Below are 22,200 nucleotides of genomic sequence, written 5' to 3' on the forward strand. Positions count from 1 at the left end.
CTTATTGGATGGCAATGAAAGGGAGATATCAAGAGGCTAAGTTGGCAAATGATGAAAATAAGTATATTCAAATTAAATGAAAGTGGAATTTTCATTTTCTGTTAACAGGGTCTTACTATGTACTACTGGCTGGCATCAAACTCAGGGAGATGCACCTGACTCTGTCTGATTGATGAGATTAAAGGCATGTGACACCACACCTGGCTTGAGTTCCATTCTTATTCTGCTTGGGTTCACCTGCATAAGGTAGCATTGCCCAAATTGAGCTAGATCTTCCTTAGTTTCCAATGGAAAGAGTATACCACAGATATACTCATAGGGCAGCATTGAGCAGAAAAATTCTCAACTGAGGTTCCTGTTCTTAGGTACCCTGGTATGGTGTTCACAGCCAATATTAGCTCTTACACCCACTAAAACACCAAAGCAAACATTTCTTACACCTGGTTTAGATAGGAGAGAATTTGGTCTTGACGATTAGCTTTCTTGCTCTTTTTCCCAGCTCATATCTAAAGTTAGTGAGGGCACTTATACGTCTTTCTCCCTAGTTCCTATCTGAACACAGTAAGAATTGAAATATCTTCTTTCTATACAAAATAGAAACTGACATCCTTGTTTCAGCTAGTTCTCCATGTCTTAAGAAGCAATCTACTCAATTTCCTTTACAGTATACTGATGTACACATTCATGCTCCATTAAGAATATATGATCATATACCCCAGTACAGGGGAATGCCAGGGCCAGGAAGCAGGAGTGAGTGGGTTGGGGAGCAGGACAGGGGGAAGGTGTAGGGGATTTTAAGGATAGCATTTGAAATGTAAATGAAGAAAATATCTAATTAAAAAAGAAGAAGAAAAAAGAATATACTTATTAAAATGTTCCCATTTTAAAGGAGTCAAAAGCTGACTTCTGAGAGGCTCTGCCAGAGCCTGACCAGTACAGATGTTGATGCAGTCAACTATTGGACTGAGCATGGGAAACCCCATGGAGGAGTTAGGAGAAGGACTGAAGGAACTGAAGGGGATTGCAACCCCATAGGCAAAACAACAATATCAACAAATCAGACCCCCAGAGCTCCCAGGGACTAAACCAACAACCAAAGAATGGAACCTATGGATTCAGCTGCATATGTAGCAGAGGAAGGCCTTATCTAGCATCAGAGGGAGAGGGGCCCTTGGTCCTGTGAAGGCTTGATGCCCCAGTGTAGGGTAATGCTAGGGCAGTGAGGCAGAAGTGGGTAGGTGGGTGAGAGGGGGAGCACCCTCATAGAAACAGGGGATGGGGATAGGATAGAGGGTTTGAGGAGGAGAAACCAAGAAAGGGGATGACATTTGAAATGTAAATAAATAAAATATCCAACAAAAAAAAATCATTGTTTTATCATTTTCTCATTTTTTCTCTGGCAAAAATCAGGATGATATGATTGAAACATCTGGCAAAGGCAACTTAAAAGATCACAGATTTACTGAACTTACAACTCCAAATTATAGTTTATCATTGCAGCGATATCAGGGTGCCAAGATTTTTAAGCATGGAGTCATTATATATCCATTGATAAGAGTAGGGAGCAAAGAGTTTATGCATATATGCTAGGATTCATCTAACCTATCCATTTTATTGTTCAAGAGGACCTACTTAGAACATAATTTTGTCCAAAATTAAGATGAGTTTTCTCAAACCAATTAACTAAAGACATCCCACTCAGATGGTTTAAGAGGCCTTCTAAACCTCATCAAACTCACAGATGTTCCTAGTGGTCTGTTTCTTGTATGCCAGGTTGAGAATTAATACTATTTGCAATATATACTGTTACATGTTTGTGTATGCAAAAAGGCTCTTAAGTCTCATTTTGACAACATATCAGGATATTAGTAAAGGATATTCAAAGGATCATGAGAAAAAAACAGCACTGAGCTGTTCTCACAAATATGGGCTTAACTGTGAAGTTTTATGTGGCACTTGAAAATGATATATAGACTTGGGTGTATGGGAAACACTTTTTGGGGGATTCTAACTGGGGAGTTACTAAGTCAAGATATCTTGAAACCACAGGAATCCAAGACAGGTTTAAGAGAAAGAGAAAGGATTACTTAAAGTATAAATATCTGAGTTTCTCTACAAATAACTGCCAAAAACAACTCTTCCGTTGCAGCTTCCTGCAACACTGTGAATCTATTTCAAAATAACCTGTATTGTTCCTCTTTCCCCATAACACTGACATATACTTATTGCAGAAAAAGCCACAATACCTCTTTTCTCTTCAGACCAGAGGCTAGGACCTCACAAGAAAGTAGAAAAGACTCCTTAAACCTGACCATGCATCACCTGAACTTCAGGCCACATACTCTCCACAGAACTCTGCTCATGACTCTACTCCTGGGACTTACAGGTAAGCATGTCACAATAGCATCATCTTCCTGCTTCTGGACTATCTTCTGCTATTGAAACTACAGAAATAAGGATAACCACTTGAACTGCCGCAGGAGAGAAGTCCAGAACATTGTCTCAGGTCTTCACCCGAATCCTGAGCACTGCTCAGCATGTCGATAAGTTGCAGCAGTTAGCTAGAACATCCTATTAAAAAATGCTTCAAAAAGCATAATTTCTAATACTTCACCTAATAAAAGTTGGTTTACAGAATCTCACTTAAACTACTGTATCTCTTAGGCCCATCAGAGCCAGGAGTCACTGCCAATGAAGCTGATGGGGCTACCTGTCACTAAGCTCAGTACTCTCTGCTCATTTCCTGAAACACTGAAGCTGACATGCAGACCACTGACAGGATTCTGGGTGAAGCATGTTGGGCAATACTCAGCCACTATACTGTCTTGCGGAGGTTTCTCATTTTGTCTTCAGGCCTGCAGTTCCTCCCTCAACTGATCTCAGTCTTCTCACATGGTTATTGCTTCCATGACAAGCATGTACTAATATTTTTCTCATCTAACGCTGTGTTTTACTGCTGTGGTTGCTGTAACAAGTACCACAGTGTGGTGGTCAAAAGAGTAGACATTCATTTCCTCAAAATTTTGAAGGCTGGAATCTCAGAGTCAAGGTGTCCACAGAGATATTTTTTTCCAAGATGCTTCTACTTTGTAAATTAAATCTTCTCTTTCTGTCTTTATGTATTATCTTACCTCATTCTTTCTCTGCGAATATTTTCTACTTCCTGAAATAAAACCAATCACATTGGGTTAATATTCACCCAAATGACTTCTATTGACTTTGACTCCTTAAATACTCTCCACCATATATAGTCACTATATGGCACATGAGATTATGGCATTGATATGCAGAGTATACGCACTGTATCCATAACAGGTTCCCACATGTCCCTGGTCTTCTCAATCTTCTCCAGTGAACTTTCCTTCCTTCTACTTGTAGCAAACAGGATTAGTGACACACTGAGTGTTCCCTACTCACGATTCACCTAAGAATATTTGTTCGCTGTTCATTTTTCAGTGGTGAGGAAGACTCTATTACTGATTCCGTGGCTTTAGGTCTGGGCATAGCAGCCTTCAGGTTCCACTTTGGCTCATGTGTTATATCGTCTAACAAGATAAAAGTCTAAGTTTTAAATGTTCTCATTACACTCTCTCTGCACCTGAGAGTAGCAGTAAGAGAATAGTCCTGCTGATTCTTTTAACACTTCCTAAAGCTTTCTGTATTTCAAATTTTCTAAAATTAATATGTAATTACTTCATTTCCCTGCTGTCTCTTTTCAAGTCCATAGCCCTTGTTTATTTCTTTCTTTAAGTGCTTTACATACACACACACACACACACACACACACACACACACCCATACACACACTTACTCATATATATCTATATGTTCCTAAATATATAAATACAACTTGTAATGTCTCTATGTTACCAGCCTACATGGCCAGAAGAATGAAGGGCATATCTCAGTGAAGAAGACTGTATGGCCCTGCTGTATTCTTTTTATTCATGTTCCAGCCACTCTTTGCTTTACTGCTGTCTTCCTACCTCATGGTTTTCTGATGTATTCCCCCAAATCTCAGTGCAAAAGGACTGTTAGTGAGTTAAAATTCTAAACTGTAATATATAGGACAACTTCTGCTCTTATTGATTGATTTATATTAGAAATTTGCTTCTGTACTTGGAAGTGGTTTTACATAAATGTTATGCTTTGAGTTTCAAACATATCCAAAAATTCATGTACTAAAAATCCTTTCAACAGATTATGGCACTATTTTGAAAGTTGGTTCAGTATTTGGATATGAAGATCTAGTGGGGTAGGTCACAGAAACATGTCTTTGAAGGATGTAGCCCACATCCATTCTTGCCACTCAGTGTTTCCTGCCATCATGAGATGAACAACATTGTTCCATCACAGACCATCATCATGATGAGCTTCTGCCCAAACTGAGACAAATGGAACAGTCAACCCTCAGAATCTTTTTCTGTCTGAAACAATTAGCTAGACAAAGTATTTCTTCATTTAAACTGCTGATCCCAGTTGCCTTTCAAATCAATAAAAAGATAAATAGCAAGCTATAATTATATTTAGATCAACATTTGTTTCTAGAGCTAAACTCAACTTCAAAAACTGTAACCAGATCCATATTTTTATGCAGATCATTTAGTGTCAGTTGAGGCCTCCATGACTCAGTAAATTAATGGAGAAATTACTTTACTTTTCAAAGTCATGAAAATTCACCATGTCCCAGATTCTGTGAGAAGCAATCCATACTTCTACATCATATGGGCCAACATATCAGTTTCATGATCTTGTCACACTGACACTGACACACAAAAGGAATCAAAAAGTACAAACAACAGTAATTGTAACATCTAGAGCTTTGGACTGTTCTCAGGCTTTCTGACTGAGGTCTTAGTAAATAACTTCCCAGAAACTCTGATTGGTCCTGTGAGCTTTAGCATAATGAAGTAAGGACGGGGTCTATAATTTTTATTTCCTGGACTCTTCATCCTTACATGCAAACAGTTTTTCTTGAAAATGTCCTTCACTTGGCTTCTATTCTCCATAGATTACCAATTTAAAATGAGTTCCAGTGACTTAGAAAATGTCAAACTGAATGAATATTACATAGGGAAGATGTTTGTTGGATACTCACTAGGAGTTAGAGGCTGTTCTGGGAACGTGTGTGGCAATGGAGAAAAGAATTGGAGGCATAGTCACTCATGTAGAACTTAGATTCTCTTAGGGTAAGTGATAATAAAAAAATGGTGAAATGTATAATATTTTAATGAAGTATATTTGGACATATGTCCAATTATCTAAAAAAATAAGAAGACTTTTGGAAACTTAGATATCAAAAACTGGGTGATGAGTATGAACATCATTGAGAAGAAGAAAATTGATAAAACATTAGAGATATATAAAGATAAAAGTGGAATATGAGAATGAGTCATGTGGCCAAGCATTACTGAAAAGCTTTACTGAAGGCATTAGCATATGTAAAGGCCATAAGTAGAGCTTCCTGCCATTTAATGTTAGTGCTTTCAGTCTAAGAAAATTGGAGCAACTTCAGGCTGAGCTTAAAGAAGCACCACAGCATTATATGAATTTTAAATTGATTTTTTTATCTCATGATTGAACACAAACTCTTCAAGGAGAAATAGAAGGAGGTTAATGCATGTGAGAATTGAGCAAGGACCGCTTGCCCAGGATACTGGCAGGAGAGGGACAGGAAGAGATCTCTGTTTCCATAAGTGCTGAAGTGGAGCCTGTAGAATTTTCTGAAGGATCACACTTGATGTGAGAGTAAAGACCCTAGTCTTGGGACCCAGGCATCTGAAAAAAAGGAATTTCAGCTAAAATATACAGGTCATGCAGGAAATTCCCCTGGACTTGTTTAGCCTGAGCTGATCACTTCGCTTGAGAGGCCACTCAAGTTCACTGCTAGATAAACCTAGATGGCTATTGGGGGAGTGGGGGAGGGCTGGGCTTTAGGTTTTTCTTCTAACTGTATTCATTCATGTTTCGGTACTGACACCTCAGCTCCTTCCTCTCACCTTTCCAATATGTTAAAACTCAAACCATCCAAGGGTCATGGACCATAGTTCCATGCCTGTGCTCTCTTAAGGAAGGAAGATCTGTAATATCACTTATACTTACAATGTATGTTATCAAATCATTCCCTCCTTATAATCTTTTCTTAAAGTTCCTTGCCAGGAATTTAACTGATATGATGTCCTTCAGGAACTGTTACTAGGATTATGTTGTACTTTATAAGTCATCCTGCTGGTACCTTGTCATCTTCTGGTTTTCAGTGAACACTTGAAAGTTCTACTTGAGATTTATGCATCAAATAATCTGTTATCTCTGCTACATTGATGAAAGGTCCTTTATAGTAAATGTGCTTTCTCCTGAAGATTGTCTATTATACAGTGTAAGTTTCATTTCTAACCTAGCACTATGATAAAGTCCCTCTGTACATTTTAGATTATTCTAATAACTTTACCACAGTTCATTACATGATCAAGCCAATGAGAACCATAAAGCCATAAATAACCTACATAGGAGAGGAGTACAGTGACTGCAGAATGGAGGAGAGGAAGCACAGTGTATAAGCATTCCAACAGGGGCAGTGTTAGTAACAGAAGAATGATATTTCTTCAATACATATGGAGTTAATCTCAGCTATGCGAACATGACTTTGGCTCTGAAGCCTGATGAGAAGAAGGGGTCTGAAGCTCTTGTCCATAAAACAAACAGCCACAATGGCATAAGACCATTTTCAATATAGACAGAAACATCAGAAGAAACATAATTTGCCTATTATGTTGTTTGATCAGGCCATGGACTTTGCAACAAATTAAGATAGGACCTAGAGGCAAAGTCGTGGCAGATAAACAGTGTTCACTTATTCTTAATCATAGCAGATAAACAGTGTTCACTTATTCTTAATCCTAACATTAATGCACAGCACATATTGATGACCACATATCCTTTAGCAAAAGAATTGCAATGTTCTTGACTCTTATTCCTACCTAACATGATCTAGTCTTCTCTTTGCTGAAGTACGTTTCTCCTACATCATCATGGTGCACTGGACAGATCACATGTTGCTCTCATTGTTCTTCTGGGTAAGATGAATAGTGAGGCTATAATGCAAGTGCTAATGTCCTGGGTTTTCTGTCTGAAATACTTCAATGGTTTAGATAGTACATACCTACTATTACCTGCTCTCTGACAATAGAAGAGAGAGGACAGGTGTGGTTGCCCCCTGCCCCCAGGCATAGCTGCTGTGCAGACTTCAGCTGATTTTCTTAAATAGATAAAGCCTGTAATAACATAATGCTTCCACTACCTATGATCACCTACATTCATGAAAATGGAGTTAGATGAGATTCTCAAATCCACTCCAAAAAGTAAATTCCACAGTTTTTAGACTAAGTTCAGTTTTCTGTGCCCTCATCCCAGCCAAAGTTCTAGACACTCTCTTGATGAGTTCCTCCTCATCTCCATCGTGGGTTGCCTCAAAGTGCAGTTGGTTTCTGCTTTAGTTCTTTGTAAGAGATGTGGTAGCACGCGGGCACATGCCACTGACATTCAAATCGCCCCCTATTTACCATGTTACATTTATAGAATAAACTTATCAAGCTACTTTATAATCTGTGCAAATAAGAAACACTGCAGAGAAACTGATACTACATCTGTCATGTCTAGACAATCATGTTGTAACAGAAGACATATTTACTGTTTCTATATTTTGTATTTTGGACAAATGCTCATTTTTACCATGTCTATTCTACAAATCCATGAGCATGGGAGAACTTTCCATTCTCTGATAACTTTTTCTTTTTTTTTTTATACCATAGATTTTTATTTTGTTTTTGAGATTATAATCACAATAGTTATGCCTTCCATTTCCTCCCTCTAAACCCTCCCATATACCCCCCTCTCTGCTTTCTTTCAAATTCATGAACCTGTTTTCGCTGATTGTTATTGTATGCATTAGTAATTATTAATTAGAAAATAGGGCAGGTTTCTTTTTTATTAGATATGTTCTTAATTTTCATTTCAAATGCTATCCCAAAAGCCCCCTATACCTCCCCACCTTTCTCCCCAACCCACCCACTCCTGCTTCTTGGCCCTGGCATTCCCCTGTACTGGGGCATATGATCTTTGCAAGACCAAGAGCCTCTCCTCGCATTGATGGCTGACTAGGCTATCCTCTGCTACATATGCAACTAGAGACGCAGCTCTGGGGAGGTACTGGTTAGTTCATATCGTTGTTCCTCCTATGGGATTGCAGACCCCGTTAGCTCCTTGGGTACTTTCTCTAGTTCCTTCAACATGGGCCCTGTGTTCCATCCAATAGATAACTGTGAGCATCCACTTCTGTATTTGCCAGGCACTGACATAGCCTCACACAAGAGAGCTATGTCAGGATCCTGTCAGCAAAATCTTTCTGACATATACAATAGTGTCTGGGTTTGGTGGTTGTATATGGAATGGGTCCCCGGGTGGTGCAGTCTCTGGATGGTCTTTCCTTCCATCTTAGCTCTGAACTTTGTCTCTGTAACTCCTTCCATGGGTATTTTCTTTCCAATTCTAAGAAGGAGCGAAGTATAGACACTTTGGTCTTCCTTCTTCTTGAGTTTCATGTGTTTTGCAAATTGCTCTGATAACTTTTTCAATATTTTTCTTCAGTGACATGAAGATATTGTCAAACAGGACTTTCACTTGCTTTTTCAGAATTACCCCCAGATTTTTTATATTGTTTGCATGTATTGTTAAGGGTGTTAAGTTCCTGATTTCTTTTTAGTGTCTTTGTTGTTTGTATGTAGAAGGGCTTCTGATATTTCTGAGTTAATCTGTATCCAGTTACATTACTTAAGTTGTTTTTCTTAAGCAATGTAGTAGTTTCTTGATAGAAATTTGGGAGTTACTTATGTATACTATAATATCATCTGCAAATAATGATATTTTGAAGTCTTCCTTTCAGATTTGTATCACCCTGATCTCCATTAGGTATCTTATTGCTATAGTTAGAATGTCAAGTAGGATATTGAAGAGATATAGTAAATGTAGACAGCCTTGCTTTGTATTGATTTTAGGGCAATTGTTCTGTGTTTCTATCCATTTAATTTGATGTTGCCTATAGACTTCTTGTAAACTGTCTTTATTATGTTTGGGCATGTTCAAACGTTAAAGTTCCTCTTCCTCAAAGAGCCAAGTCCTTATTTCACTGATTCTCTTTGTTTCTATTTTATTGATTTCAGCCCTCCGTTTGATTATTCTTCAGTCTTCTCTAGGATGTGTTTGCTTCCTTTTGTTCTAGAGATTTCATAGATGATGTTAAATTACTTATATAGATCTCCCAAAGCTCTTTATGAAAGTACTGAGGGCTATGAACTTTCCTCTTAGCACTGCTTTTACTGAGTCCATAGTTTGTGGGATTTGTGCATTCAATTTCATTGAACTCTAGGAAGCCTTTCATTTCTTATCCCTATTTCTTTTCTGACACAATTGTCATTCAGCAAGTGTTGTTCAGTTCTCATGAGTTTGTAGGCTTTACATTGATTTTGTTATTGTTGAAATATAGCTTTAAGAGATGGTGGTCTTATAGAATACAAGGTTTATTTCAATTATCTTGTATCTGTTGAAATTTTCTTTATGTCTGAGCATGTGCTTGACTTTGAAGAAAGTTCCACGAGATGCTGTGAAGAAAGTACATTTGAGTATGAATTTTTTTTAACTCCATTATTTCACTGTTTAGTTCTTGTCTGGAGTACTTGTCCGTGGGATATTGTAGTCTTTCATTATTATTGTAATGGATTCGATATTATGTGTGATTTAATCATATACACACAATTTCTTTATACAAAGAAATGTGTGCCCTGTGCTTGAGGCACATATGCTCAGAATAGAGCTGTGGTATTGGTGCTTTTTTTTTTTTTTTTCTGCTTACTATAAAATGTACTTCCCCATCTCCTTTGATTAATTTTAGTTGGAAGTCTGTTTATTTTAGTTGGTTTTGTTTTGTTTTGGGGGAATTATGGGTTTTTTTGTTTTGTTTTGTTTTGTTTGATATGAGAATGGCTACACCAACCTACTTATTGGGCCATTAGGGTGCATTTTTTTTACCCACCCCTTTGTGTGAAGTAGTGTTTATCTTTGTTGTTGAGGTATGTTTATTGTATTTAGTGTAAAGATAGATCCTGTTTTCACATCCATTCTGTTAAGCTGTTTGTATTTATTGGGAAATTTAGTTCCATTGATATTGAATGCTATTAGTAACTGTTTTATTCAGGATTTCTATTCCTGCACAAACATCATGACCAAGAAGGAAATTGGGGAGAAAGGTTTTTTCAGCTTACACTGCCACATTGCTGTTCATCACCAAAGAAAATCAGGACTGGAAGTCAAGCAGGTCAGGAAACAGGAGCTAATGAAGAGGCCATGAAGGGATGTTATTTACTGGGTTGATTTCCATGGCTTATCAGCTTGCTTTCTTATAGAACCCAAGACTACCATCCCAGGGATGGCATCACTCACAATGGGCACTCCCATCCTTGATCACTAATTGAGAAAATGCCTTACAGCTGGATCTCATGGAGGCATTTCCTCAAGGGAGGCTCCTTTCTCTGGGATAACTAGCTTATATCAAGTTGACACACAAAACCAGCCAGTACAGTAACCAATGTTTGTTAATTTCTATTCTTTTGTTATTATTGTTGGTGATGGTGGATAATAGTGTGTGTGTATGTGTGTGTGTGTGTGTGTGTGTGTGTGTGTGTGTGTGTGTGTGTGTTTTCTTTTGCATATTTGCTACTATTTATTTCTGGTGTTGTTTTGGATGCAATTTTTTAACATTGTGTTGAAGTTTTTCTTCTAGAATCTTCTGTGGTGTTGGATTTGGATTTGTGGATGAATATTGTTTAAATTTGGTTTTCTCATGAAATATTTTTTTTCTTTTTTTTTTTTATTATTATTATATGTAAGTACACTGTAGCTGTCGTCAGACACTCCAGAAGAGGGAGTCAGATCTCGTTAAGGATGGTTGTGAGCCACCATGTGGTTGCTGGGATTTGAACTCCGGACTTTCGGAAGAGCAGTCGGGTGCTCTTACCCACTGAGCCATCTCACCAGCCCCCTATTTTGTTTTCTAAATCTATGGTGATTAAAAGTATTGCTGGTAAAATAGTCTGGGCCAGAATCTGTGGTCATTTAGTGTCTGCAAGAAAACTTTCCATGCCTTTCTTGGCCTGTTTTCCCTTGTAGATTTTAACATTCTTTCTTTGTTCTATATGTCTAGCGGTTTTGTATTATTATGTGGCAATGTATTTCTTTTCTGATCTATTTGGTGTTTTGTAAGCTTCTGATACATTTATAAAAATCTTCTACTTTGTGTTAGAAAAATCTCTTCTATGATTTTGTTGAAAATAATTTTCTAGGCTTTTGAGGTAATTTTCTCCTTCTTCTGATTTTATTATTGTTAGGTTTGGTCTTCATTGTGCCCCAGATTTTCTGAGGTTTTGTGTTTTTAGATTTGATATTTTCCTTCAGAAATTTATCAGGGTTTTTTTTTTCTGTGTAACTTCAATGTGTGAGATTCTCTCTTCCATCTCTTTTAACCTATTGATGATATTTCCCTCTGAAGTTCCCGTTTGCTTACCTAAATTTTCTATCTCCATGATTGCCTCACTTTATGTTTTCATTATTGCTTCTATTTTCATTTCCAGGTCTTGAACAGTTGTCTTCATTTTCTTCACCTATTTGGATATTTTTTTTCTTTATGGTTGTATTTTTCCCTTCTATTGTGTTTGTGTTTTCCTAGTTTACTCATTTTCTTTTTAAGACCCCTATCACATTCAAAAAGCTGGTATTATGATCATTTCTTATGCTTCATCTATGCACAAAGTATGCTAAAGTAGAACATTTGGACCTTGTGATGCCATATTGTCCTGGATATTGCTGAACATATTCTTACAGTGCCATCTTAGCATTTGTGTTTATAATAAATATTGTTCTAGGAGTCATATTCTAAGTTTATTTTTGTGAATGGGTATTTTGTTTCTTAGTTTCCCTTTCCTCTGTCTTTTTCCAATGTCTGTGGTCCATATTTCTGGTGGCTAGCTTAACTTGTGGCTCTGCAAGGAGTCTTAGTCAGAGTTGGAGATTAGACTTCTGGTTGTTAGAATGCCCTTTGCTCCAGAAGGACTTCTATTTTTCTGACTAGCATGGCCTACACTTAAATATTAGGCATCTGCATGTGTAGGAGTAGGGTCATGGTAGCAGAAGGCAGATGGTTGGTGCAGGTATCAAAACCAGAGTATTTTTAGAAAGGAGAAAGTAGGAGGGTTTACATGGTGGGTGTGGCTCTTACCCATTCTCTCTTGTTTGGCTTTCACTGAATTATTGGATGTCTGCTCATATCCATGAGAAAGTGCATGGAATTTGGGTTGGGTCATTGACTTTCAAAACAAGTGTGTGGCTGGGTTAAGACAGCATGTAGAGCTCTTAACCTCTTCTGTCTGGTATGGACTGTACCTAAGCAGTAAATGTTCACCTGCATAGTGAAAGTGGGGAACAGTTGGGATATTGTAGGTCTGGAGGATGCCAGCAGCCTGGGCCTTTGGACTCTGAACTGAGGGAGGGAAAGGGGGGACATGTAACAGGTGGGTCTCTTACCTATTTTGGCTAGATCTTTTGTTTCTTAGTTTGGGTGATTGTTATTGTATATAGGGAAATGTTTATGGCATTATCACGCAATCTGATAAAGCAAATGCCATCGTGAGGATCTTGTAAACAAATGTAAAACTCACTATATTCATACCTCATTGGTTTCAAAGAACACATAATAAATCCAATACTATTATAACAGAAGTTTCATATCCATGTACACAAAAAGTAAAAACCAAGAAGATAGTGAATGAAGTATGAGGATTCCAAACCAAACTGGTGCTTCAGTCAGAATCCTCCCCAATTCCCAATGACCTTGTGATTCAGTTTCCTCATCTGTATTACATTCTTATTCTAAAAAGTCCAAATAAGAGGAATTATAATTAGAGTCATGCAATCATTATGTTTTCTTGTAAATAAGAATATTTGATCAAAAAGTTGAGGAGACAGGGTTTCCATCAGGATGAACATTAACTGATGTTTCCTGCAGGAACAGCTGCAAAAGAGCTGAAGGTGATTCAGCCTGAGAAATCAGTTTCTGTCATCACTGGAGAGTCGACCATTTTAAACTGCACTGTGACCTCCCTGCTTCCTGTGGGGCCCATAAAGTGGATCAGAAAAATAAGACAGTGTCAGCAGTTAATATATAGTTTCACAGGAGAGCACTTTCCCAGAGTTACAAATGTTTCAGATGCTACAAAAAGAAGCAACCTGGACTTTTCCATCCACATCAGTAATGTTACACTTGCAGACTACGGTACTTACTACTGTGTGAAGTTTTGGAGAACATACTCTGAAGAGGAAGAGTTTCAGTATGGGGGAGGCACTCAGTTGTATGTCTGTGGTAAGTACTCCATTATTTTCCTCTTCCCTGATATTTCCAACAGGTCCACACAGTGTCCAATATTTTTTGAACATGTTCACAGGGTCACTCTACCCCAACTGTGGAGCAAAGAATCTGAGAAGACAGATTTTCCTACTTGTAAATGGGATGAATCCATACCTTTATCTGCCTTCTCCACAGCACTTGTTTTTCTCAAACTACCCCAGCCTATTGGTTATATAAAGCCACAGAGGACTGACTTCCTTGCCAAGTTAAGGGGTGAGATATTTCCTACTGCCTCTAGAGAGTATTCCCCCCCCCCACCTAATTGGAGCCTCATTCTGACAAGTTCCACTCTCTATGTCAACAGACATACCAAGAATTTGTCAAGAAAGAGGTCTCACACAACATTTGTTTCTCCTCTCTCCCAAGAGAAAAAGCACATCAGGGTAGAGTGACAAAGCCAGGACATAATGTGCATTTCTTATTTCCTTAAAATTTCCTTTACACTGCAAACATTTCCAATATGCCCACATTCCCTGTGGAAACTCTAAGCTCTGGTTTAGGTATTGGGACAAAGCTAAGTCCTTGATATGGGACTGTCAGAGAACATTTTATATAAGGGAATTATTCTCACAGACATTAAAGTTTTGGGCCAATGATTTCTTGCCTCCTGGAAAAAGTATCATGTGGATGATTTCCAACACCAGGCCCGAGGCAGCCAGATTTTCATTTTGAATTTCTTGACAGAAGCATCTAACCAGGTCTTGACTTTGAGAATTTTACAACATGAAAATCACACATACTATCCAACCCAGCATGTTAAATATGTGACTTCTGTATGTGCTCTGTCCAAGACCACACAGTCAGTTAATGTTGGAATCTGGCCTGGAAACTACATCTCATTAAAGCCTACTGTACTGGCTATTTTTGTGTCAACTTGACACAGCTGGAGTTATCACAGAGAAAGGAGCTTCAGTTGAGGAAATGCCTCCATGAGATCCAACTGTAAGGCATTTTCTCAATTAGTGATCAAGGGGGAAAGGCCCCTGTGGGTGGGACCATCCCTGGGCTGGTAGTCTTGGTTCTATAAGAGAGTAGGCTGAGCAAGCCAGGGGAGGCAAGCCAGTAAAGAACATCCCTCCATGGCCTCTGCATCGGCTCCTGCTTTCTGACCTGCTTGAGTTCCAATCCTGACTTCCTTTCGTGATGAACAGCAGTATGGAAGTGTAAGCCGAATAAACCCTTTCATTCCCAACTTGCTTCTTGGTCATGATGTTTGTGCAGGAATAGAAACCCTGACTAAGACACCTACCTTCTTAGTGCCCAGCCAAGAGAAACTATCTCTTCTTAGAACCCTGATACATGAGAGATATTGTATCAGAATTTCTTAAATGCAACCAGCATTTTCATTCATCACCAGCTCCAAAGTTTCTAGATTTTCCTCATAATCAGAATCTAATATGCAGTAGTGATCAGAAAGCTACTTAAATGTCAACCATACTCACTGTGTATTGGATTTGAGAACTGTTCTTTTGTGGAAACAAAGCATAATAGTCCAGTAACTAGAGATACCATATTTAAGATCATAAGCTGTCAATGTTTCTTTTCTTCTTCAATTTGTGGCTACTAAGAAATAGTCTCAATTGCAGCCTAAGTTTCCTCTCCTGTGGCAGGTTGATGGTCACATATATTCAGAGGGAAACCCTGTGTCTCCAAATATTACCTGACACAGCAGCAGGCCAAAAACACCCCAAAACACACAAATACAAAGAAACAAATAAACAAGCAAACAAAACAGCTGCTATATTGTGGTTTTAAAACCTTGGATAACTCATTGAATCTGACCATTTGTTTTCTCGTGTTTAGAAGGTGAGACTTGTGTCCACTTTCCCAGGGTGTTCTGACTAGCCAGAGAAGTAAAGGGGTAACAGTGACTTATTCTCTGTGCAGTTCTCAGTTTCACATATTGTGATGATATCAGTGATAGTCCCTGGTAGTTGTTCTAGTTCTTCCTTGAGGAAAGATAAATCATGCATATATTCTTGGCTGGTGATGTTAAGGTCACTAGGAACATCATAATTTCAATGGTCTGTAGAGAGGAAGGAATCTAAATAACTGATTATGCATTCGAGGATTGCTAATCCATGATATGTACCCAGAAAGAGACCTTCAACACAGCAACTTCACATAATACCCTCTGCCTGTGAGCATAGTATATTGACTGACTCTACTAAAGTAGTAAAGCCATATGACATATTTAGAGAAACTGCTGAATTTTAGGAAATGTTTTATCACTGTTTGTTGTTTTACTAAGGGCTCATGTGACTTTGGACTTTTCACTTCCCCTCTCTAGGCCTTAGGCATCAATAAAGTTGGGGGAGGTTGCTAGCTTTTCAACTGGCTATTTTTTAGAATTACATAGGAAATTAAGAAAATCCCAGATTCAGGTTCCTTTTGTTGTTCTAATGTGGTTCTTGGATTCTGAAACATCAAACATATACTTCGAGGCAAGAAGAGATATTTGTGATTATTTCTTTGATATAGCTGTTAAGATACCAAACTGAAACATTACAAATCCTTATGCTTTGGAACAGCAGAACTGAGTCTGCTGTTCACCATTTCCTAAAGCCCAAGGAGTGTTCAAGGTACACTTCTCAGGGAGGAGACTCAGAGTCCCTAAGGTTCAACAAGACAGCACCATGTCGAACAGTAATCTCAGAGCAAATCATTTCTGAATTGCACAGGTAAGCATCAGGATAACTTCTGGGGCCAAAAATGTTTCTCTTTCACTCAGAACTCTATGTTAATGACATAGAAAGTCAACAACAGCTCTGTAAATCACCCATCTCATGGCCATCTGCTCTCTACAGTTAGCCCCTGTGGAAGCAAAGCTTATAGTCCTTACTGTACTGTAAAAGATACTGGTCAACTTTTTGAAAGGATCACTAAGAAAGTAGAGAATGTTACCGATATAGAAACTTTTGCTCAATAAGTAGAATTTTCTTCTTGTTTATTTATTAGATATTATCTTTCTTTACATTTCAAATATTATCCCCTTTCCTAGTTTCCCCTCCTAAAACCCCCATCCCTTCCCCAACCCCACCCCCTGCTCAGCGACCCACCCACTCCTGCTTCTTGGCCATGGCATTCCCCTGTACTAGGGCATAGAATCTTCACAGGATCAAGAGCCTCTTCCTCCCATTGATGACAACTAGGCCATCTTCTGCTACATATGCAGCTGGAACCCCGAGTCCCCATCCCCCCCCCATGTGTTTTCTCTGGTTGGTGGTTTAGTCCCAGGGAGCTCTGGAAAAACTGGTTAGTTCATATTGCTGTTCCTCCTGTGAGGCTGCAAAGCCCTTCAACTCCTTGGATATTTTCTCTAGCTCCTTCATTGGGTTGCCTATGATCCATCAAATGAATGGCTGTGAGCAACTGATTCTGCATTTGTCAGGCACTGGCAGAGCCTCTCAGGAGACAGCTATATCAGGTTCCTGTCAGCAAGCTCTTGTGGATATCCTCAATGTGTCTTGTTTTGGTGGTTGTTTATGGGATAGATCCCCAGGAGGGCAGTCTCTGGATGATCTGTCCTTCAGTGTCTGGTTTACATTTTGTCTCTGTAACTCCTTTGTCTTAGTCAGGGTTTTACTGCTGAGAACAGACACTATGACCAAGGCAAATCTTATAAAAACATTTAACTGGGGCTGGATTACAGGTTCAGAGGTTCAGTCCATTATCATCAAGGTGGAAGCATGGCAGTATCGGGGCAGTCATGGCACAGGTAGAGAGCTGAGAGTTCTACATCTTCATTCAAAGGCTGCTAGTGGAATACTGACTTCCAGGGACCTAGGGTGAGAGTGTTAAGCCCACACCCACAGTGACACACCTACTCCAACCATGTCACTCCTCCAAATGGTGCCACTCCCTGGTCCAAGAATAAACAAACCATCACATCCTTCCATGTGTATTTTGTTCAAACTTCTAAGAAGGATCAATGTATCCACACTTTGGTTTTCCTTCTTCTTGAATTTCATGTGTTTTCCATATCGTATCTTGGGTATTCCAAGCTTCTGGGCTAATATCCACTTATCAGTGAGTGCATATCATGTGTGTTCTTTTGTGATTGGGTTACCTCACTCAGGATGATGCCCTCCAGATCCATCCATTTGTCTAAGAATTTCATAATGCATTGTGTTTAATAGCTGAGTAGTACTCCATTGTGTAAACAAACCAGATTTTCTGTATCCATTCCTCTGTTGAGGGACATCTGGGTTTCTTCCAGCTTCTGGCTATTATATATAAGGCTGCTATGAACACAGTGGAGCATGTGTACTTATTACAAGTTGGAACATCTTCTGGGTTCCAACATGTAATAAGGACACATGCCCTGGAGAGGTATTGCTGGATCTTCCTGTAGTACTATATCCAAATTTCTGAGGAACCACCAAACTGATTTCCACAGTGGTTGTATCAGCTTTCAACCCCAACAGCAATGGAAGAGTGTCCTCTTTCACCACATCCTTGCCAGAATATGCTGTCTCCTGAGTTTTTGATCTTAGTCATTCTGACTGGTGTGAGGTGGAATCTCAGGGTTGTTTTGATTTGCATTTCCCTGATGACTAAGGATGTTGAACATTTTTTCAGGTGCTTCTCTGCCATTCAGTATTCCTCAGTTGAAAATTCTTTTTTCAGCTCTATGACGCTTTTTTAATAGGGTTATTTAGTTTTCTGGAATCTAACTTCTTGATTCTTTTTATATATTCAATATTAGGATATTAGCCGTCTATCAGATTTAGGATTGGTAAAGATATTTTCCTGCTTTTCGGCCGCCACAACCATCTTCCAGTAACTCGCCAAAATGACGAACACAAAGGGAAAGAGGAGAGGCACCTGGTATATGTTCTCTAGGCCTTTTAGGAAACATGGTGTTGTTCCTTTGGCCACATACATGCGAATCTACAAGAAGGGTGATATTGTAGATATCAAGGGAATGGGCACTGTTCAAAAAGGAATGCCCCATAAGTGCTACCACGGCAAAACTGGAAGAGTCTACAATGTCACCCAGCATGCCGTGGGCATCATTGTCAACAAGCAGGTCAAGGGCAAAATTCTGGCCAAGAGGATCAATGTGCGGATTGAGCACATCACGCACTCAAAGAGCAGGGACAGCTTCCTAAAGCGGGTGAAGGAGAACAACCAGAAGAAAAAGGAAGCCAAAGAGAAGGGCACCTGGGTGCAGCTGAAGCGCCAGTCTGTGCCACCCAGAGAAGCACACTTTGTGAGGACTAACAGAAAAGAGCCTGAGCTGTTAGAGCCCATTCCATACGAATTCATGGCCTAATGTACACAAAGAAATAAAATACCAGCACCAGGAAAAAAAAAAAAAAAGATATTTTCCCAATCTGTTGGTTACCTTTTCGTCCTATTGGCAGTGGCCTTTGCCTTACAAAAGCTTTGCAATCTTATAAGGTTCCATTTCTTTTTTTTCCAATTTTTATTAGGTATTTACTTCATTTACATTTCAAATTCTATCTTGAAAGTCTCCTATACCCTCCCACCCCTGCTCCCCTACCCACCCACTCCTACTTCTTGGCCCTGGTATTCCCCTGTTCTGAGGCATATAAAGTTTACAAGACCAAGGGGCCTCTCTTCCCAATGATGGTCGACTAGGCCATCTTCTGTTACATATACAGCTAGAGACACAAGCTCTGGGGGTAGGGGGTATACTGGTTAGTCCATATTGTTGTTCCATTTCTTAATTATTGATCTTACAGTATTGGTGTTCTTTTCAGGAATTTTTCCACTGTGGCCATATCTTCAAGATTCTTCCCCACTTTCTCATCTATAAGTTTCAGTGAGTCTGGTTTAATGTGGAGTTCCTTGATCCACTTAGACTTGAGCTTTGTAAAAGAAGACAAGAATTGGTTAATTTGCATTCTCCATTTGAGCCAGCGCCATTTCTTGAAAATGATGTCTTTTTTCCAATAGATAGTTTTAGATCCTTTGTCAAAGATTAAGTGACCATAGGTGTGTGGATTCATGTCTGGGTCTTCAATTCTATTCCATTGATCTTCCTGTCTGTCACTGTACCAGTACCATGCAGTTTTTAATCACAATTGCTCTGTAGTACAGCTTGAGATCTGTAATGGTGAATCCACCAGAGGTTCTTTTATAGTTGAGAATAGTTTTTTGTTGCGGCCGACCAGCAGCTCACAACGAACGGTTTAACTGAGATGGCAACTCGGCCTGTAAGAGTGGAACTAGACGGGGCGGAAGAAAGAACAGAGCCAAGTTAATGGTCACTCTGATTAAAGCTCAATTTTACTGTTCTGACACTCAGTTATGAAGGAAGGGGGAGGGGACCTGATTCCCGCTAAATAATCTCGGGGTCTAGTAGCAGGGTGAGCACGTGTGTGGCTCCAAACAGCAAAGCGGCACCGTCCAGCAGTGGGCGTGGCAGAATGAGTGAGCAGGAAACTACACCCCTGAGCAAGCAAGTTTCATGCTGGGGGAGGGGAGACTACATCTTCTCCCTGTTGTTAACAAAAATAAAAAAAGAAAAGAAAAGGCTGGCCTGAGGCAAAAAATTTATCTATGCTCAAATAGTTCTGCCTGAATTCTTAGGGCTAAAGAAAAAACTTGTTTCCGTGGGATTCCCTAATTTTTCTTATGGTAAACTGTGTCTGGCTAAGACTGTCCTTTTTATCCTAGTGAACAACTAACAGAAAAGCCTTGAGCTGTAGGCTCTGACTTTATAATGCTAATTAGTACTGAATAGGTAACTTTTTAGTTGAATTTTAAGTAGGGTGTTGGAACCCTGGCTAAGTTTGACTGAACAAATTTGAAATATATTTTATTAAGAATAACACTGAGTTGATATTTCTCTGTATTTTTGTATGACAGGCGGGAAACAGGGAGAAGGGGGTGACAACTGGCTCCGTAGTACAAGGCCAATTGGCTTATTATTTGGGTGGGAGGCAGTGAAGGGCTTGCCCTTCCAACAGTAAGGTCTCTAACCTCTCTCTCCCCTATTAATTAAGTTTAATAAGGCAAGGTTTAACTGAGGTGATCAAATGATTTTCTCATCCGTAGATGAGTGGGCTTTTAACCTTGGCTTGGGTGGACATTGACCCGATTCTTCTTGTGGGTGCAATCACGACCCACACCTGTGGCTCTTGGTATTTTGGGGGGAGGGGAGGCAGAGCCTTAGATATTTTTTTTTGTTTTTTAGCTGGAATAGGATACCAACCTCCATTTTAAACCAGGTATGTCGCACAGGGAACTTAGAAACGGTCAGGCTGGACCTCCCCCTGTAGTAATTTTCTGTACCAAGTGATACCCATGCTGTATTCGTATGATCACGAACCAGTATGCACAATTCTGAGTACTGTGCAGCTCCTAAAGGAGAATTGTCAACCTTAGATTTAGCAAGGCCTAGGCAAGAATTATGTCATTAGTAACACCACGATTTGTGGTTAAAATAGGAGCTGGAAGTCTTCCTCTTCATCCCTGTTATTCTCATAGCCTGAAGAACTAAGGACACCTTGCAGTAACAGCAAGGGTGAAACGCCAGGGGCCAGCTAAGGGACTAAGCCCATCTATCAAAAAAAAAAAAAAATCCAATCTCTTTTAATAGTTGAAATATCTGTTCTTCTAGCCCTCTAGGTAAACCTAAATTTTAACTCAGACTGAAAGCCACGTGCTGGAATGTCCTTGGAATGAAGATATGAAGATAGCAGTTGCCACCTGTGCTCTAGGGAGCAGGAATGCACATTCGATGGTCTGGCTGGAGAATGTTAATTAACCTGCTTGAAAAAAGAAAGAGATCTAGACAATGAGAAAGTAGCAATGTAAATTTTCTTTTTGGGGAAGTCCAGGTACTTTATTCAGTTGTAAATTGTAAAGCTAAGGCTAGTCTCCGGCCTCTTGTTGGGGAGCTGGCTCAGAGAGTAGCAGGAAAACAGCTTTTCTGGCAGCTTCCCTTCCCAGCTGAATTCTAAGCACAAGAGGAATTTTAGTCTTCAGAATGATACTTACGAGAAGAGTCAGAATCTGTGTTCATCTGACGAATTAATCTCTCTGCCAGCCACCGCGCTCCATCTTTATCTCGTGAAAAAACACAAACCGAGCCGTTTCCCCATATTAGAACAGGATTTGGACCCTTCCATTCGTTAGTCAGGGGGTCCTTCCATTTTACCAATGCATAAGAATTAGAAGTAACTGGATGCCAATGGCGATCTGCTGCAGAATGACCTTTAATATCAGTTTGCAAAAAATTTAGAACAAATAAGGTAAAGGCAAGGTGGGCCTTTGGTGACCTTGGGGGATATAGCTGCCCCTCTTTTGTTTTAAAAAGTCAATTTTTTAAGGTGTGATGAGTACGTTTAACTATTTTTTGTCTCATGGGGTTGTAAGAAATTCCAGTTTTATGTTTGATACTGAATTCTTTACAGAATGAAACAAAGTTTTTACTAGAATAAGATGGCCCGTTATTTGTCTTAATAAGTTTAGGCAATCCCATGGCATTAAAGGCTTGTAGGCAATGATCAATTATGTTTTTTGAAGTTTCTCTTGTATGTAGAGAAGCAAAAAGAAATTTTGAACAGGTATTGATGTAAACATGTATATATTTTAGTTTTTAAAATTTTGTATAATGGGTTATATTTATTTGTCAAATATGATTAGGCATAAGGCCTCTAGGATTGACTCTTAGATGTGGCACTGGAGATAATGTAATACATTTAGGACATTGTTTT

General features: G+C 39.2%; 1 protein-coding gene and 1 pseudogene across 1 annotated transcript in view; both read left to right on the forward strand.

Moving 5' to 3' along the window:
- Positions 1-2,313: 2,313 nt before the first annotated feature.
- The window catches only part of LOC110291151 (tyrosine-protein phosphatase non-receptor type substrate 1-like), a 46,507-nt gene continuing 26,620 nt past the window's right edge, over positions 2,314-22,200 (forward strand). Inside the window, exons 1-2 of the mRNA XM_021158124.2 lie at positions 2,314-2,386; positions 13,109-13,462. Coding sequence (XP_021013783.1) covers positions 2,314-2,386; positions 13,109-13,462 — 427 coding nt within the window. The remainder of the gene's footprint in view (positions 2,387-13,108; positions 13,463-22,200) is intronic.
- LOC147005676 (large ribosomal subunit protein eL21 pseudogene) lies at positions 18,286-18,785 on the forward strand (annotated as a pseudogene).

The sequence above is a fragment of the Mus caroli genome, unplaced genomic scaffold (assembly GCF_978045245.1).
Source record: "Mus caroli unplaced genomic scaffold, Mus_caroli_1 scaffold_3, whole genome shotgun sequence".
In the NCBI taxonomy this organism is placed as follows: Eukaryota; Metazoa; Chordata; class Mammalia; order Rodentia; family Muridae; genus Mus; species Mus caroli.